General features: G+C 55.0%; 1 protein-coding gene across 1 annotated transcript in view; it reads right to left on the bottom strand.

Annotated features, from left to right (window-relative positions):
* The window catches only part of CACNA1C (calcium channel, voltage-dependent, L type, alpha 1C subunit), a 396,219-nt gene that overhangs the window by 96,298 nt on the left and 282,862 nt on the right, over positions 1 to 17,059 (bottom strand). Inside the window, exons 8-9 of the mRNA XM_010845218.1 lie at positions 15,453 to 15,556; positions 8,941 to 9,113 (exon numbers count right to left, since the gene is read on the bottom strand). Coding sequence (XP_010843520.1) covers positions 8,941 to 9,113; positions 15,453 to 15,556 — 277 coding nt within the window. The remainder of the gene's footprint in view (positions 1 to 8,940; positions 9,114 to 15,452; positions 15,557 to 17,059) is intronic.

Below are 17,059 nucleotides of genomic sequence, written 5' to 3'. Positions count from 1 at the left end.
GAGTCAGATTCCCCAGGGAGGCTCTACGGGGGCCCAGCAAACTCCTGAAGGCCATGGGCACCCACAATGGGGCTGTCCTGACGAGAGCATGGCTTCTTCATGAGGCTTCAGCCTTGCCTCCCCCTCAGCAGGAGAGCAGATTTCAGCCTCAAACTGCAGGCGTTTATGGGAAGTGAGTCACTTTAGCTCCCAAACCTGTGGTGCCTCAAGCCCCATAACTCCCTGAATGAATATGCGTGCAGCGGTCAGCACATCCATCAGCCACCTCCTCCCCCGCCATGTCCTCCACTTTAATTGATCATGCGGCTCTCCCTGCTGGTGCTTGTCAGGTTCTTCTGCATCCTGGTTCTCCTGATGCTTTAATCATCCACATCTTTCTCAGCAAGACTGCTCCAGAACCTGTTCCGGAATGCGCTCTAGACTGGAGGCCTTGCTCCCCTCTTGCATTGGTCAGGCCTCATCAGGACCACATCCATGGGGGCGGCCAGAAGTCGAGTTCAGGGACAGGGAAGGGCTGAGCCCACATTCTGTGCAGACCCTCGGATGGTTTAGTGTAGATGAGGTGGTCAGGGGACATAGTCTCTGTCTCTAAACTTGCGACATCCATTTCTGGGGCTGCCCGAAATGATCCTCTTGGGAAAATGATCTGAACCTCAGTTTTTTCATCTAAAAAAAAAAAACAACTGAGACAATATAGGACTTTCCTGGTGGCTCGGTGGTAAAGAATCTGCCTGCCAATGCAGGAGACAAGGGTTTGAGCCCCGGTTTGGGAAGACCCCACACACCAAGGAGCAACTAAGCCCGTGCAGCACAACTATTGAGCCCGTGTGCCACAACTGCTGAAGCCCATGTGCCCTAGAGCCCATGCTTTGCAACAAGGGAAGCCTCTGCAGTGAGAAGCTGGTGCACTGCAGTGAAGAGCAGCCCTTACTTGCTGCAACGAGAGAAAAGCCCGCAGAGCAACGAAGACCCAGCACAACCAAAAATCAATCAATCAAATCTAAAAAAAAAAAAAAAAAGAGACCATAATACGGATCTTGGAGGGTTAAGTGAGGATTAACGGTAACACGGGTTAGAGTAATACTTTTCTGTGTGCGCATATTGCCCAGACACCAGATGGACTTATTGGGGATGAAAAAGCAAAAATGCAGGCCCAAGAGAAGAACCTCAGGACCAGCTGCTGTGATCTGAACCGTCACCTGGAGTCTGAGTGCTGGTTGGTGATGGTGGACGTGTTCTCAGCCGCTCCACTAGGAGGGCTCAGACACCACGTTCCCTTTGGGGCCCTGGTTGTCAAGGTGGTCAGACCTTCATGAATATTCATGATGTCCCTACTGTGCGAGAACAGTCACCTACTCTGACAGGGTCTCTGCCCTGGAAATGCTTAACAGCTTGTGAGAAGACACTTTGTAAAAACCTTGAACTGTTATTACATGCATGAAAAAAAAAAAAAAAAGATTCAAGCAGGACTCGAGAAAAGAGCTTTGCTCTTCTCCTTTGGTGCCCCCTTAATTCTCCTTTTTAACCTTCAACTGCAGTGTCTGCCAGAGACTGGGTTCTATTCTCCCAACCTGCTCTCTGCCATGCCAGAGAGGCCATGAGCACACCTGACTGTCTGGTGGTCCACCGAGCCCTACTCTGGACACTTCACTTGGGTCAGGACGACATCACACAGGCCGTAGACCCTTCGGGATGGCCCTGCTACAGAGAGAGGTCTGCAGCTCATTCCGAAAGAATTTCTGCTTCTATGAAGCAGGGAGACTAGTAGCAGAGTGATATGGGGCCTCGGTTCCAGTTTGCTTTTAAATAGATTTGGGGCTAAACATATTTTTTAATAGGCAACAATTGAGTTAGTCTAATGAGAAATGTCATCCCCTACCGCTGCCAGAGAAGCAAGCCGCTTCCATTAGAAGTAATGCTTCCTGGACAGATTAAGGCATGGAAAATCATCTTGGGTCGTCAACAATTCCCTCCAGTTTCACTGATCTGATTAGACTTAGCAACGGAAAGAGGAATTTACAAATTAGAAGCCGTTCTCTATTTATTACCAAAATGGCTGCTTTCCACTCCACCCAGGAGACGCAGCTGAGATCTCATTAAGTCTCTGCTTGTGATAACATTTAGTCCATAAATCTCCATCTCTACCAGTGAATGAAATGAGCGTTATGCCCAAGACCACACCATGGATGAAATCAAACCTCTGCCCCTTGGAAGGGAGTTGACCTTTTCAAGCCTTAAATGTATTCAGCTTTCTGGTCCTAAAGAAACAGCTGGGAACTTACTCTGGGTCCTCTCTTAACCCTTTCTCAACTGCCTGTGTAGACAGCTAGCTGGCCTCACTGAGAGAGAAATAAAATAAAGATATTTCTGGCACTTCTCCGAATGTATTTGAAGAAGAAAGGGGGAGAAGTGGTTGGTACATGAAGAAAAACATCGAGGAGTAGTCTGTCCTCTTGCAGAAGTCAGAGAGAAGGGTTGACAGACAAGAAACAGAAGATGACAAATTAATTGGTGTGTCTGATTCATTCCGTGGCCTCTGCGGGGCCAGATATCCGGTCCTGCCTGATTTTAGCCCGACACAGTGACAAGGCAGGTCCAGGTCACCTGTTCCCAATGGTGGACTTTCACAGATTTCCAGGCCTCCCACCCCTTTTCCATATTCACTGTTGGTTGATCCGCCAGGCTCTGTGAGAATTCTGGGGATGTGAACCTCCCCTCTCACTCCAGTTGCACAGCCCAGCAGGGGGGAAGATGGATTAAACAGGTACCAAAGGTCGTATACCTGGTGTCACCAGGCAGGCATGGAGCAGGCATCTGGGGTCAAAAAGGTGGGGGTAAGGAGAGGAGGGGGAAGGGTGGAAGGGGAGGGGCGCCCGAGGAGGGCTTAGAGTGGGGTGGTTCCTAAGGAAGTTGGTGGAGCTGGGCTCTCTAGGTGAGGGGAGACAGAGGATACCAGGCACCAGGAAGGTCTTTGGAAGAATCAGCTTGCTTCCAGGGTTCAGGGGACTCCTACGGGAGACCCAGAGCAAGTTCCAGGAGTCTGAAATCAACTGAAGTCCTCTGGGGTCTGATGGACTGGAGGTTTGTCTAAACTCCCAGGGCTAAAGCTGACATGTGTCAGCTTCAGACCACAGAAACCACACCCGATCCTGGAATGGGTCTTTGCAGCTGTCTGATCTGACTCCTCCCTTTTATAGACAAGGAAACCGAGAAGGGCAAACTGCCCGTCGGCCACTGGGCAGGGACTGGGAGTCTGGTGACCTGTGGTTCTCAACTCCTGTTCAGTCTACAACATGATACACCGCCGCAACTGTGCAGACCATAAGCTCCAGCCTCCAGTCAGGTGAGAACTGGCTGTGTGCACATTTCTGGTCTAATCGAGGGACGACTTAATAAATGGGTAGAATCCATCCAGCAAGGGATTAGTGGAAGCTACAACAAATGGAAATGATTTTATACCACCTAAGAGGCTCAAGAAGAAGCTCTACAAGTCTAACTGAAGCCTGGTGCCCTCTTGGTGAAAACCTCGGATACCCCGCCTGATGTCAGTGACTGACCAGATCAGCTGCTCAATCACTGCAGAGCGGTGGAGGGAGCCAAGGGCAAGAGGGCCAGGACCCTCGCTGCTGGCCACACCAAGAAGATGTGCCCCTGCTCCCAGGTGGAAGCCCGATCTTTCTGTGTCTGCTGGGGCACAGCAAGCGACCCACCAAGCTTCTCGTCGTAGCTGGAGCAAGTGTTGAATATCAGCAAATACAATAAAACTGTAATTCTGAGTGTTCCCGTTGAGAAAGGGTCCTCCACTTCTTTTTGCCTATGTATATGGTGTGGGGACGTGTGCGTATCCATGTGCCTGATGTGTGTGTGTGTGTGTGTGTACATGCTGTTATTTTCAGAGAATTTTGTTGACACAGTGACTGACCTGATGCTGGATATCATTATCCTATCTCATGAGTCACTGACATGAGACGTAAGAGTTGACTGGCTGATTTGAAGCTTGGAATTCAGAAGGTAAACAAAGGCTTTCCCCCTTAAAACTGGCCTGTCAAGCATATAATTAGGGCTTTTCACCTCATCAGCCAGCTGTTGAGAGCAGATCTATTATCTCATCCCCGAGTAGAGGCACAGACAAGTTTCGGGGCAGCTGGAATCATTGCTTACCAGTTTCTGGCCTGCGTTTCTGTTTTTCTCTTGACCTCTAACCTCTGGGGGTTTGTGTGCCCGCACCAGGCACATTCTGAAGCCCCCTGAGCACGACTTCGGGTCTGTGTGTCAAAACCAACATTATGCTTAGCAAGTCAGTTTTAGAATATGAATTTAGTGACCATCAATGGCTCCTGTGACTAGATATTTAAAAATATCTTAATATCCTTATTTTTTGTTAAAAACCCCTAATACTGAAGAACCTTATGAACACTGAAATGTATATCTTTTGAGAGGATAAACCTCTCATCAAAGCTCTGTCCAGTGAAAGTCCCCTGCAGACCTCTTTGCTGGGAGTGAGTTCAGTCAGTCGGATGAACTCACATGAATCACATCTAAATTACAAAGGATGTATACTTTTATGAATCTCAGTAAGCGGCTTTCTTTCTTGTCCTGCTACCACCTGGGATATCGTTGGAAACAGGACAGTCTACTGTCCCCCGCCTCCCTTGATGACCTTCACGGAACACTGTCCTCTTGGGGCCACACTCTGAAAACAGTGTGCTCTCCAAGTACACCCGACGGGGCCCCCAGGGGCCCCTCCACCGTTCCCACACTGGGCCCGACAGCAGAGCAGCCAGACTGCTCCCTGGTGCATGGGCTGCCCTTGGAGAAACCCCTGCCATGTCCTTGTTCTGACCAGATTCCCGAGTGTGGTTCTGCACATGAATGACATGGGCCCCCAGGACCCACCCAGGGCAGTCGTTCCCAGCAGCCTGGAAGGATCCATGAAACAGCCTCACAGCGCGGCCCAGGGATTGGATGCTGGTCCTCACTGAGGGGCTCAGTTTGTGCCTGACGCCTTGTCTCACCAGCCGGGTGAGCTGTTCCCCCACAGCCCTAAGGCGTCTACTCTGCCCCCAGGGTGTAGGCTTAGGACGGCCTCTAACACAGTCACTTAGGGGCCAGAGTAAGAAGGGAGTCAAGGAGAAAAACCTTCGCTAGTGTCCCTCTGGCCGTCTGACCAGAACTCTGTCTCGGCATTCCAGGTGTGTGGCAGCCGTGAGGACGAGTGCGTCCAAGGAACACACCATTTGTATCCATCGAAATGTAAGAAAAGCTCAAATAATGATGCCCGTGCCCTGGACACGTGTACAGTGTGGGCCAGTGATGTTCAGATCCCTGCTTTCGAGCCCCACCGGGCCCTTCTGAGGGCAGCCTCTGCTCTTGGAAGCCCTCCAATCTCTGTGTTTCAACAATACACGATCCAGACTTGGCAGGGCGGGTGGAAGCCACGCAGCTCTGCTGCTGCGCGGGGACTGCAGAGGGGCTCCTGGGAGCAGAGCTGAATACACGGAATACATATTTAATCTGCTTGTCTGTGTGGAAACTCGGTCGTTCGGTTCCACGGTCTGTCTGTCTTTTCCACGCTCATCGCACAAATGTCTGTCTTCGAGGGCTGGGGCTGCATTTAAATGGTCTGAACAGTGTGAAAGAGAGATTCCCACATGCACAAATAATTAATCCATGCATTTTTGATCTTGAGGAGGAGAAAGAAAGAAGAGAAGGATTCCTGTTCCATGAGGGCTGTGTCCCCAGGGCCTGAAGCAGCATGTGGCGCTGCTGCTGCTGCTGCTGCTGCTAAGTCGCTTCAGTCGCGTCCAAATCTGTGTGACCCCATAGACGGCAGCCCACCAGGCTCCCCCGTCCCTGGGATTCTCCAGGCAAGAACACTGGAGTGGGTTGCCATTTCCTTCTCCAATGCATGAAAGTGAAAAGTGAAAGTGAAAGTGAAGTCGCTCAGTCGTGTCTGACTCTTTGTGACCCCATGGACTGCAGCCTACCAGGCTCCTCCGCTGATGGGATTTTCCAGGCAAGAGTACTGGAGGGGGTGCCATTGCCTTCTCCAGCGTGTGGCACAAAGCGGACATTTAATCAGGAGATGGATGGAGGGAGGATGAATGAACTCAGAATATTATAACGTATTTTTTATATAATTTACTGGCCACCTTATCGACTCTGATTACTTAGAGAAACACCTCAAACAATGCACTTTCTCTCTGTTCCCTTCCCTAACCCTGCTCTTTCTGTGACTTTGGTGGTGTCTGTAGCTTTCCCTCCACAAACCTATACCTGGGCTCCTTGTGGGTGTGCTCAGCTACCAAAGGTGACGTGTCTCTGAGCAGTTTCCTGGCTGGGGTCATGGCTGTATCACCATTGCCGGATACCTGGCATCTCTTAAGTGCCACTGGGGTTCCTGGCTGGGGCGAAGGCAGAAGTGGCCAAAGCCATTGGTCAAGAGTGACAATACCTTTTACCCGTTTTCTGAAAAGACTACTTAGTCTTTGAGCTGAAGAGAACTGGCAGATACGCTGTACTGTAATCTTGGAGCAATTTCAAAGGCAAATTTCAGCTACTTTGATGGAAACATATAGCAGCGTCTCTTCCCTTGTATTTGCTTCAAAGGGCAAACTACGAAGTTCTGAAGATCAGAATATAGTTTCTGGGCATGGGCCTGCCTTTTCTTCAAATCCATTAGGTGGCCAGTTCCTTAACAACCCAGTCTTGTCCACTCTGCTCTTGATTGGACTTTCCTGAAGCCCGCACCTCTGGGTGAACCTTCTGGCTCCACCCCCAAGCATCTCACGTTCAGTTCCTCACATGTTCCTATTTCAGCCTTTGTCTTGCTTTTTAAGACGCTCATTCCCTGGCGCCCCAACCCCTGGACTGCCCCACAGCCATCTCCACAATGGAAGTAGGCAGGCCCTGTACTGTCCTCCTCCTGGGACAAGGCTGAAGACAGAAGCAGGCCCAGGCCCCGAGGAAAGAGCCTGGGGGAGGGCAGCAGCTTCCAGGCTGAGCTCGTCTGTATTTGGGCTCAAGAGCGTCCTGAGAGAGACTCTGTCCACAAGGGTGGGCGGTTCATCGTGTGCTCCCCAAAGCTTGGTCAGAAATGGGGGTGGGGGGCTTGTGCACTCAATCTGCTCCAGCAGCAGAGCCTCCCCCATCTGGGCAGGTCAGGGGGCAGCATACCCGTCCTTGGAGGAGAGGGGATCACCGCGTCTCTGTGGACAGCCACACAGTGCTGGGTGGGCCACGGAGGGCCATGTTCATGTCCCTATGAACATGCAAGAAACCCGTTCCTGCCATCTGTCGAGAACCGAGCACTGCCCTGACCAGGGAGCAGACTGGGGTCCAGAGCCGACTCCTGTGCTTGGCGGCAGGGGTGCCTTCAGCTCCCAGGCCAGCTCACTCATTCACGCATTGCTCGGCACCACGGACCACCCCTTTGTCCACGATCCGTCAGCAAGACTCTGTCAGGCCTCTTCCCAGGAAGACCCTTGGCCGCGTCGCTGCTCCCTGTTCCAATCCATCCCAGGCCTTGTCTTCCAGCCTGCTGAACTCCTAGCAGAGCGTGAAGCCCACTTGGGTTGCTGAATCATGTTGTTACCAGCCCCTGGTAGGGCACATTCTAATTCTGTGTGTGTCCCTTGAGCAGAGTCACCAGAAAGGGCATCATTGGAGGATGTGTTCCACCTGCGTCTGAGGTGAGGGAAGGCGGGCTGCTCTGTGCTCACAGCCATGTCCTCTGCCCTCTCCCTCCACCCACGCCTCCTCCCGGATTGCCACCAAGAGCTCAGGCACCAACGAGCAGGAACAGCTGGAAACCAGCCGGGAAGAGTGATCACAACCAGCACAATGCACGCCCATGCACATGGCCAGGGTATCCGCACACCGTGTCAGGATACACGTGCACCCACGCGTCCTGTGCCTTCCTGGCCTCTGTAAGGATGCCGTGACGGACACCCTGCCTCCCCATTGGTCCCCAGAGCCCAGCGGGTCTCCCTTCTCCCTCTCGGCCCTCAAGCCCCTTTGGCTCCCTGCCCTTACCTGCCTGACCCACGCAGCAAGCTGTTTAACCTTATGGATTCCTTGGCCAGAAACGACCTTATTCAAATGTGTGAAACATGAGGGAAGGACACCCACAGGAGGATAGCATGGTCAGGGTCAGAGGAGACACAGGGCAGTTAGGGCCACGTTCACCCCACAGCCCAGGTACTGGGGGCTGAACAGAGGGCAGAGCCCCACCCTGGAGCCACCAGATCTGAGGAGGCGTCAGGAGCCTGCATTTCCAGCAAGGCCCCCCGCAGTGATGCTGGTGCTGCCGGTCCAGGGCCCACATTTCAGAAGCACCAGGCGTGTCCCACGAGCCTGAATTTCCTCGATTCATTATCTCCTCAACACTTGCAAGTCAATACCATCCATCACTCTCTTTACCATCCTAGCAAAAGCCTGGCCAACAAGCTGCCATGGGAAAGCCCAGAGAGAGGGACTGGGCTCCATTTCTAAAACCTGATGCTGTTCTGCCAAAGCCCTCGGGGTTTCCTCAACCTTCCTGTTTAGCACCTCCCTGGAGCTTTGAGTCAAACTTCCTCTAGAGAAACCTTTGGCTCTTTTCCCTGAGAGCACAGCGGTGCTTGGAAAGGGACAGGGGCGCACTTTCCAGGTGGTGGAGGTGCAGACGGTCCCTTTTGAATAAGCCCAGAGCAGGATGCCCGCCCCTCCGCCCAGGGAGCCGGGCTGGGAGGAGGACCTTGGATTGAAAACAAAGAACCCCACCGAGCAAAGTGTCTCCGGACCAGAGGCTCCAGCAGGCCTGGGAGGCTCTGCTGCACACGTGGGACTGACTTCTGAGAGCCGAGAAGGATGCACCCACAAGGCAGGGGTGGGCAGCCTCCGCTCCCCGAGCGCCCCCTCCCAAGTCCAGCCCCCAGCCCCTTGCGGGAGGCCGCTCACTGTTTCGGGGTTTCTCCTCGTCCAGGCCCTCGTCCTCATTCTCGGGGTCGATGTCCTCGGCCTGCGTGATCCAGTCCAGGTAGCCCTTCAGGTCCTCCTCCAGCTGCTGCTTCTCTCGCAGCTTCTGGAAGTCTCCCCGGGCCTTGGCCTTCTCTCGCTCTTTGGAGAACTCTCTGGTGAGAGACGCCAAGCGGGCAGGGCGGGAGAGACGGGGCAAGAGGAACAAAGGGTTAGCTGCATGGCACGGGAAGCCCACCGCCGGCCCCCACTTGCATGGACCCCCGTCCCAGGTCTGACCTGCTCTCATAAAATGGCTGGGCGGGGCATCTTCACTTGGGACATGAGCAGCAGGTGGACCAAACCCATGTCCCCTCTTTTTGGGCCGTGATTACAAGCTGTCTCTCATGACAGACGTCCCCCAATGACCTGAAAGGCCTTCTGAACAGTAGCCAGAAGGGATCCCCACTACAGCCCCGGGAGACAAGGAGCTGGGTCTAGCTGAAGCACCCCCCCGCCCCGCCCCGCCTCCACTGGCTCTGCCAACCCAGGTGCTTCCTCAGGGGCTTGAGGTCGGCCCTGGTGGGGTGTTTACACTACAGAAGTCGTCAGATGTTACAAATCAGGGCTCTGCCTCTCAAAGAGCCCATGTTATACATGGGCCGGTATAGTCACTGAGGTCAGGCCCAGGAGAGCTCACCTCTCCACCCCTTCTCATTTCTAGGACATGTTCTGCCGGTTCAGCAAGCCTGGAGGGTTTCTAATCTAGAGAAAGTTCTTTCCTACATGAAGGAAACAAAATAGGGTTCCAAACACAAGAAAATGTCCTGTGGCTGCCCTTTGGGTTAAAAAAGAAATCTAATCAGAATGGGAAAATGCATAAAGTCAAGACGATATAAAAGTTAAATGGGGCATTCAGTCTCAAGCAATAATGAGTAGAAGCTAAAATTGGGTTGGGATTTGCTGGAAGAAGGGCCTATTAAAGAATTTTGGAGAGTGTCTACTTCTTTCCTGTTTTCTGTGACTCTGTCCTTATTTTCTCTCTGACTTTGAATTCACTTTCTGAGCCAGGAGGGGCTGGTGGCCAAGAAGGGGGTCGAGGAGGCTGGGTGTCACTCTCGAAGCAAGTCTGTGCCTTTTCTAAATAAATAGTGTATGCCTCAGTCTGTGGTGCTCTGGACCCCAGGGGTATGTGTGGACGCACTGGGCATTTCAGCTTCTTCCTAGAGACACGACTCCTCCTTCTCTTGGTGGCGGAGGCGCAGTTCAGGGTGGGAGGCTGCAGAGTCCACCTGAAGGGATTCTGCAGCAGCAGACACTCCACAGGCAGGCATTGTGGAAGGCAGGGCACACAGGTGAGCCAGGGGGCAGGATAACTCAGCTCCGGAGCCCCCACACCCACTGTCCAGGGTCTGCATTCACTGCCGGAGCTCAGTTTTCACTCTTTATCATGAGGGGTAGGGCCGGGACGGCCTGGGGACATTTCCGTTGAGAGACGTGGGCTCCAAGTTCTTGCCAACTGCCGCTTTGATGATGCTCTGATTGGGACGGGATGTTCTCCTTCACTCTGATTGAATCCAATTCCAGCCTGATTGAACTTGCTCTTCCTGGGCTTCCTGCCAGCTGCTGGCATCTCCCCTACCTTCCCCGGGGAAAAGGGGCCCGGCTGCCCGCTGACCACGTGGAGGGAGGCCTCAGCTCCTGCTGTTGGGGAGGGGCCTGGAGAGAGGCCCCAGCCCTCCCACCCACCACTCCTCTTGGGCTTGTGGGCTCATTGCCTGGAGTCACTTCACAGAGCGCCCCCTCCCAAGACTGCAACTCCAGGCCCCCTTGACCATCCTTCCACCCCACCCCCCACCCTTGGGAGCTCTGTTCCTTGTGCAGCAGGCTTGGGGTGTAGGGGACTGAGTAGCTACGGTCTTCCTCCTCCTGGAGCCGTGAGCTGACCCAGTCACGTATGGTGACATCTGCTCTGCAGAGTGGAAGCTTGCCATCCATACCCGAGACCTCTGGGAACCACACAGACATCCCCAGGAGATGAGGAAATAAGTTTTCCTGGGGGTGAGGTGAGCGAGGAGAAGCAGCATGGCCAGGTCCTCAAGGGGTTTAGGGCACATGGAGGGATGGGCACACGCCATAGGGGACCTGTAGGACGGAAGCACTTGTCTCTCTTCGTCTCCTTTCTGATGTCTCACACTCCTGGGTCAGTCATGGGGTGTCTGTTTGAAGGCAGGGGCGTGTCCTGTGCCCTCAGTGGCTGGCGGCACAGATGTGGTGGAGAGCCCACTCTGGGTATGCGATTTGCACAGCTCCCAGTGGTACATGTGGAAGGTCTGTTGGTGCCATGGCTTGGGCTCGAGGCCCCGTGATGACCGGTGTAGTGGTCCTCATCACCCACGGACTCTGCGTCTGTAGACCTGTCTCCTCTCTAAGTCTTGTTAGTCATGCCATCTATGGTGAGACTGTGGTCACCGCAGACATGTGGAAAGGCAGGATCTGGGGTCATGGTCCCAACTGAGGTCAGACAAGGGGCTGCCACCTCCTGAGAGCAGCTCATACTGCAAACGAGGGCCTTTTTACAGCCCATCTGATGCCATGTCTCCCGCATTTCATGCTTTTTGTTGTGATTTTTGTGATCAAATGGCCTCTAAGCACGAAGCTGCTATGCGGTCTATGACCCTATGTGCTCGAGGGCTGGGAGGTGCCTCCGGGGAATGTTCAAGGGTCTGACAAGCTCCATCCAGGCCTGAGTTATAAGCTGTGGGCTGAGACTGTGGTGTGAAGGAACCAACACTATGCCTTAAACAAGGTGCCTTCATGTAGACACACATAACAACAACTTGTGTCCTGATGACAAGGCTGTGCCCAGAGGCTCACAGGAACCTAACCCAGTATTTCCCCCGAAGAACAGAGGTCGGTGTTCACCAATTCAGTGTTGGACCAACCCTGCTGGGAGTCGTGAGCATCACCTCCGCTCCAGCTGCGAGGCAGCTTGTCCGGCGCTTCTGCTTCTTCTTGACGTGGGTCTTAACTGTGGCTGGTGGTCAGGGCTGTTTCCATGTCACAATGTGCCCATTGCACCCTCAGGCCCTCTGCTTTATCTCCTGGGGGAATGAGAGCTGGGCGCCCACCCTCTAAGAGACCCCTGGCCCCTTGTCACCTGAAGACATACGTCTTTTCTGTTTGCAACAACTTAAAACCACAAAGTGACCAGAATCCACGGTCCAGTGACTTTCACTCAATTGCAACTTCTAGTGCAGTTTCCAGAATCTTGTGGTTGCGGTCACTGTTCTAATGGGCGGGAGGCGAGATTTCTGGAGGTTCTGAGACTTATGAGGATCAACAGGTAACGAATGTGGAAGCATTTTGAAAAGATCCACAAGATGGATAGCTACATGGATCCATCTGGCCTCAGCAGGAATAGGTTTCCAGACAAAGGATGCCCAACCCTCCAGTGACCAAAATCTCTGACTTCCACGTTTAAAATGGAGGCTTTCCAGAGTTGCTTTCCTGCCTTCCTGAGCAGGAGACCCCAAGTGCCCTGAGCCCTTCCTTCATGACTGCAGGGAGGAATATACCAGGATGAGTCACCCTGCTGGGCTCTGAAAGGACAATACCCTTAACTGATGGACTCAGGGTCCCAGCCACCAGCTCCAAACACTTCGAAATGGCAGTGCTGCATGGGTTGAGGGGGGTGTGTTCTCCCTCAAGGGCTGTTACATTTACCAGCTGCCGGCCTCCAGCTCAGGACTGCCTGAGGGCCTCAGGGCAGGGGTTCTCCAGCTTCCTCCAGGACCCTTGGTCCTTGGTCTGGGCCCCCCATCTGCCCATAGGTGGCCTCTCCCTGCTGCATCTTGGCCATAATTTGGAGTCATGGGATTAACCAGGCTGATGGGCTTGGAAATGGTGGAGCGTAGGGGATGGGAGCAAAGATCGTGGGTCCACATGTGGGGGTTAAATCCTGATCCTCCAGGCCCCACCTGTGAGATGAGGGGAAGTTTTCACATATAAAGCTCACTTTTCTTCCCTGCGGAGTGGACATGTGCTCTGCATCAGCTCTCAGGGCAGCGTGGGCAGCACGTGAGCGGATCCACCAAGGACGCCAAGCCTGAAGCCTGCCAACAAACTCCTCACAGTGGACACCGACCCAAGAAGGGGCTTTGTGGTGAGCTCCTGGACATTTTCAAGCACTCCGGGAGGCTGGCCATGGGGTAAGTGGGCATATGGTTGTGATTTGGGGGGAGTGGTGGGGGAACTAGCACATTGCTGTCCTGACTGGTCGAGACGGGGTCACTGCCACACATGCTCAGTCAATAACAGCCTGGTTCTGGGCTTCTCCTTGGGCAGCCAATCCTCTGGATGAGCCAGGAAGGGGAGCTGCTCTCATGCAGACACTCCGCATTCAGGCAAAGCTGGTGTCTGGGGCCCAGGAAGCTTGGGAGGTGCAGCAGTGCTGGGGGGCTGGGGTGGGGAGGGGTCCGGGGAGACCGATCGAGGGCTGAGCTCCCAGGAGGGGAGTGGATCTGGGTTCCAGAATCCCATGGGCCTGCCCACCCAGTCACTCACTCACTCAGACTCAGCTGGGCTGAGACCCATCCTTTAAGGCCAGTCTGCCTGCCCCTGGCACTGCTGCCATCTGACTCTGCTTTGACCTCTGGGGAGGAGTGCCCCTCTGGGGGCCGAGCACGACCAGGCAGACCCCTGCTCGAGGGGGCTTTGAGGTCAATGCCTCAGCCTCCACTGCAGATTTCTGGGGGGACTTCACTGCTCAGACCTGCTCCTAATCTCTGGGGGGAGGACGTGGAGCCACCTTTACCCAGGTTGAGAAGTTGGCACATCACAGGCCCAGCTCACTCAACGTTCGTCTGTGGGCAGTGACGGGGAGATGGGACAGGGCCTCGTGCAGACACCGACCAGTGAGGGGACCCCTCCAAGCCACACGGCTCCTCAGGGGCCCTTCCCTCGTCCCTGGAAGCAGAGGGCAGCATGTCTAACCTGGGATGGCCCCGCTCAGTTGTCCAGCTCCGGCAGCACCGAGCAAACAGCGAGCCCTGTAGGAAGAGCACTGCCGCGGGGACGGCGCCGCTGCTGAGCGCCTGCTGCCCGCTGAGGTGCTGACGTAAACGGTCACGCGCCGCCGTCACGGTGACCGAGGGGCTGGGGTCACGGTCCCCGCTTTGTCAGCTGGGTGAGCGACATTAAGAACCTCCTGCCTCCAGGAAGGCCAGCGCTGGAGCAGCCACATTTCTGCCCTGAGAGGTGACGAGTTTGACTTTTCCAACACTCTCCCTGACGACCCCCTATAAACAGGCCATTTTCTTGTGTTGGACACAAAATGGAAGCCCTTCCACCCTCCAGGCAGCTGACGGGGGCACCCAATGTCCTGTGCTTTGCTGTCACACTGACGGAGGGTGCTGGTCCCTCCACTGTGTGGCCAGTGTGACGGGGCCTCTGATGGCCCTCCTGCTGGGGAGGGGTGAGGTCAGGGTGGACCCTGTCCCTTCCCCACTTCCAGGGCCAACCCTGACACTCCTGTGCGGCCTTGGACTGTGGCAGGAGAGGGGGGACGTCTTTCTCCTTGGCCGACTCTCCCCGATACACACATCCCCAGAGACGGAGGAAAGGCTGTGAAGCAGCGGCCCATCCCCCAGGTGGTGCAGGAGCAGAGAGTCACGGGAGCCTTCAGGGGTGGCCTTGGCGTGGCTGGCTTGGGCTTGGAAAGAACAAAGGGAGCCGAGGAGATGTCCAGTGGGGCTGTGGGGCAGGGGTGGCTGCCCAGGGCTCCTAGGGCCCCCCCCACCTGCTGCCTCGACCGCTTTTTAACTTCATCTGTACCAAGGCTGAAACTAGGAGGGCTTCCTATTGGAGCTGGGCAGAAAAAGTTGAAGGAAAACGTGCTCGGTCTCCTCTGTCCTCCTGTAATTGGGAACTTTAAACAGCTGAGTGCTCTTCCTTTCCGAGGGGGACACAGACGGGGCAGCCCAGGCTGCGATCAGGGTCAAGGAGAAGGGGAATCTCGGTCTGTTTGGTTTATTTGCATTTTAGCTCGAACTCCTGGCCCAGTCAGCACGGGTAAAGAGGGCCTGAGTCCTCACTGCCAGTGATTCTGGACGGAGGCTGGACAGATGGCCCAGGTGCCCGTCTGCTAGGCTACTACGAGGGCCAGAGTAGACGGCCCACGAATCTTCCTCCAATTCCTCTGCCAAACCAAGGGGCCCAGATGCCCCCGAGGTCCCTGGAAAAGCGTCCTCCCCACCTGGACAGTCCAGCCTGGTATGGGCAGGGCTGGCAGCAGACAGGTGGGCCCGGGTACCTCTCACTGCAGCCCAAACCAGGGGGGCTCCTCCCTGCGCCTCTGACCTCTGTCCAGCCAGGCCAAGGACATTCACTTTAAGGCTCCCGGGCTGGCCCACGTCCCAGATTCATCAGAGCCAGAAGAATAGAGCCAGGAAGAGCAGAAAGAGTAAAACGAGGTAAATGGAAAAGTCGAGACCTTCTTGCTTGGTCCTGCTTACCCGCTAAGGACACCGAGAACCAAGTTAAGAACAAAGAATGAACCTATGATGATTAATGTGACAAAATAGATCCAGGGCCAGTCCCTTCCCACGGCATCATTGACCTGGAAGAACGGGGTCAGAGTTAGTGTAGCTCCGGGAGCAGCCAAGCACGGCCCGCCACCCCGGGCCCGGTGCCACTGGACGGCTCTGGGACCGGGGCCTCCAGGTCACCAGAGGCCAAGCGGCCTGCCCAGCCAGTGGTCCGCACGTGCGGCTGAAGCGAGACAGTTTCTGTTCTCCTGGGCCTGGTGACGGGTACACGGGGCCTGGGGCCTTGCTCAGCTGCGTCATGATGAGGACACAGAAACACTCAGCTTACCCGCTCAACACACCAAGAACCAGATTTAGAACGAAGAAGGATCCGAAGATGACCAGACTGACAAAATACACCCAGGGTAACTCGTAGCCCATAGCGTCCTGCATCTGGAAAGACCAAGGATAGTGAGGAGAGAGAGAAGCAGGAGTGAGTTCACAGCAAGGAGGCAGGGAGGCCAGAAGGGAGGAGCAGAGGCCGGGAGGGAGGACCAGAGATTGGGGGAAACCACTGTCGCCCAGCGCCACCTTGACTCTAACACCCTGTGACCTTGACCTGAGTGGGAAGGACCTTGGCGGCTCTGCCTGGGGGCGGGTGGGGATCTCGCCTGGCTGTCTCTGCCCTTTTATTTTCGGGGGAACAGAATTTCCTTCCAATATTTTCTGTTCACTCGTCTAAAAAGCTGGGTCACCTCCAAAGTGCTTTCTTCCCTAAGAGATGGTTTCTGCTCACTTGGCTTTATGTGGTCACTGCAGCCGGCACCCTGGCCTCAGCTCTTGCAGACAAGCTGGGGTGGAGGCTTTGGGGTCACATGGGGAGACGCCTTCCTCAGGAAGTGACCCAGGGGCCTGGATGGATGAGTGCTGATGACCATGCTGTGTCATTGGCTTCAGAGGCCACGGGCCGGGAGGACGGTGGTTCGGGGTTGGTGCTCAGGGAGCAGCTCTGGCAAACATGGGCCAACGGAGACCCCGTGGGAGGTCCACATCCCTCAGGGCACAGGCTTCCTGAATGACCCGCATCGGTGGTTTTGCAGGTGAGGCCCCAGGGCCAGCAGTGTCACCCTCCCTGGGGACCTGGGGATTAGTTTGGAACCTCACCCCTTGGCCCTGCACCCACACTGGGGGCGCCTGATGTCCCAGCTTCTCATGAGCCCTGGGCGCATCTGATGTGTCTTAGGCTTGAGACCTGCTGGTCCACAGCCCAGCCTTCAAAGCTATGACAGGACAGAGGCTGTGACTCTCTGCACCCCCTCGCACCCCCACCTTAGCTCTGGGCCCCCTGCTCTGGGGCGGCCTGAAGTAGGGCAGTGCGGGAGCAGGAGACGGATGGCTTCAGTCAGTCCGTGCGGAGCTATTCAGGAGAGAAGAATAAATAAAGCCATATTTTAAAGAATGACCCAGATTGCTGACACCCTTACTTAGAGGTGAAAAAGGACAGGTCTGCTCAGACTCTGAAGCCAGCGGTTCCCTGAGCCCCTGTCGGGCGGGCGTGCAGAGAGGCCCTCCTGGGTCCAACACCTGCAGCCCCT

This window comes from Bison bison, unplaced genomic scaffold (genome assembly GCF_000754665.1).
Source record: "Bison bison bison isolate TAMUID 2011002044 unplaced genomic scaffold, Bison_UMD1.0 scf7180017864213, whole genome shotgun sequence".
Classification (NCBI taxonomy): Eukaryota; Metazoa; Chordata; class Mammalia; order Artiodactyla; family Bovidae; genus Bison; species Bison bison.
Note: the sequence above shows the minus strand (reverse complement) of the source record. Positions and strands in the feature narration are given on the sequence as shown.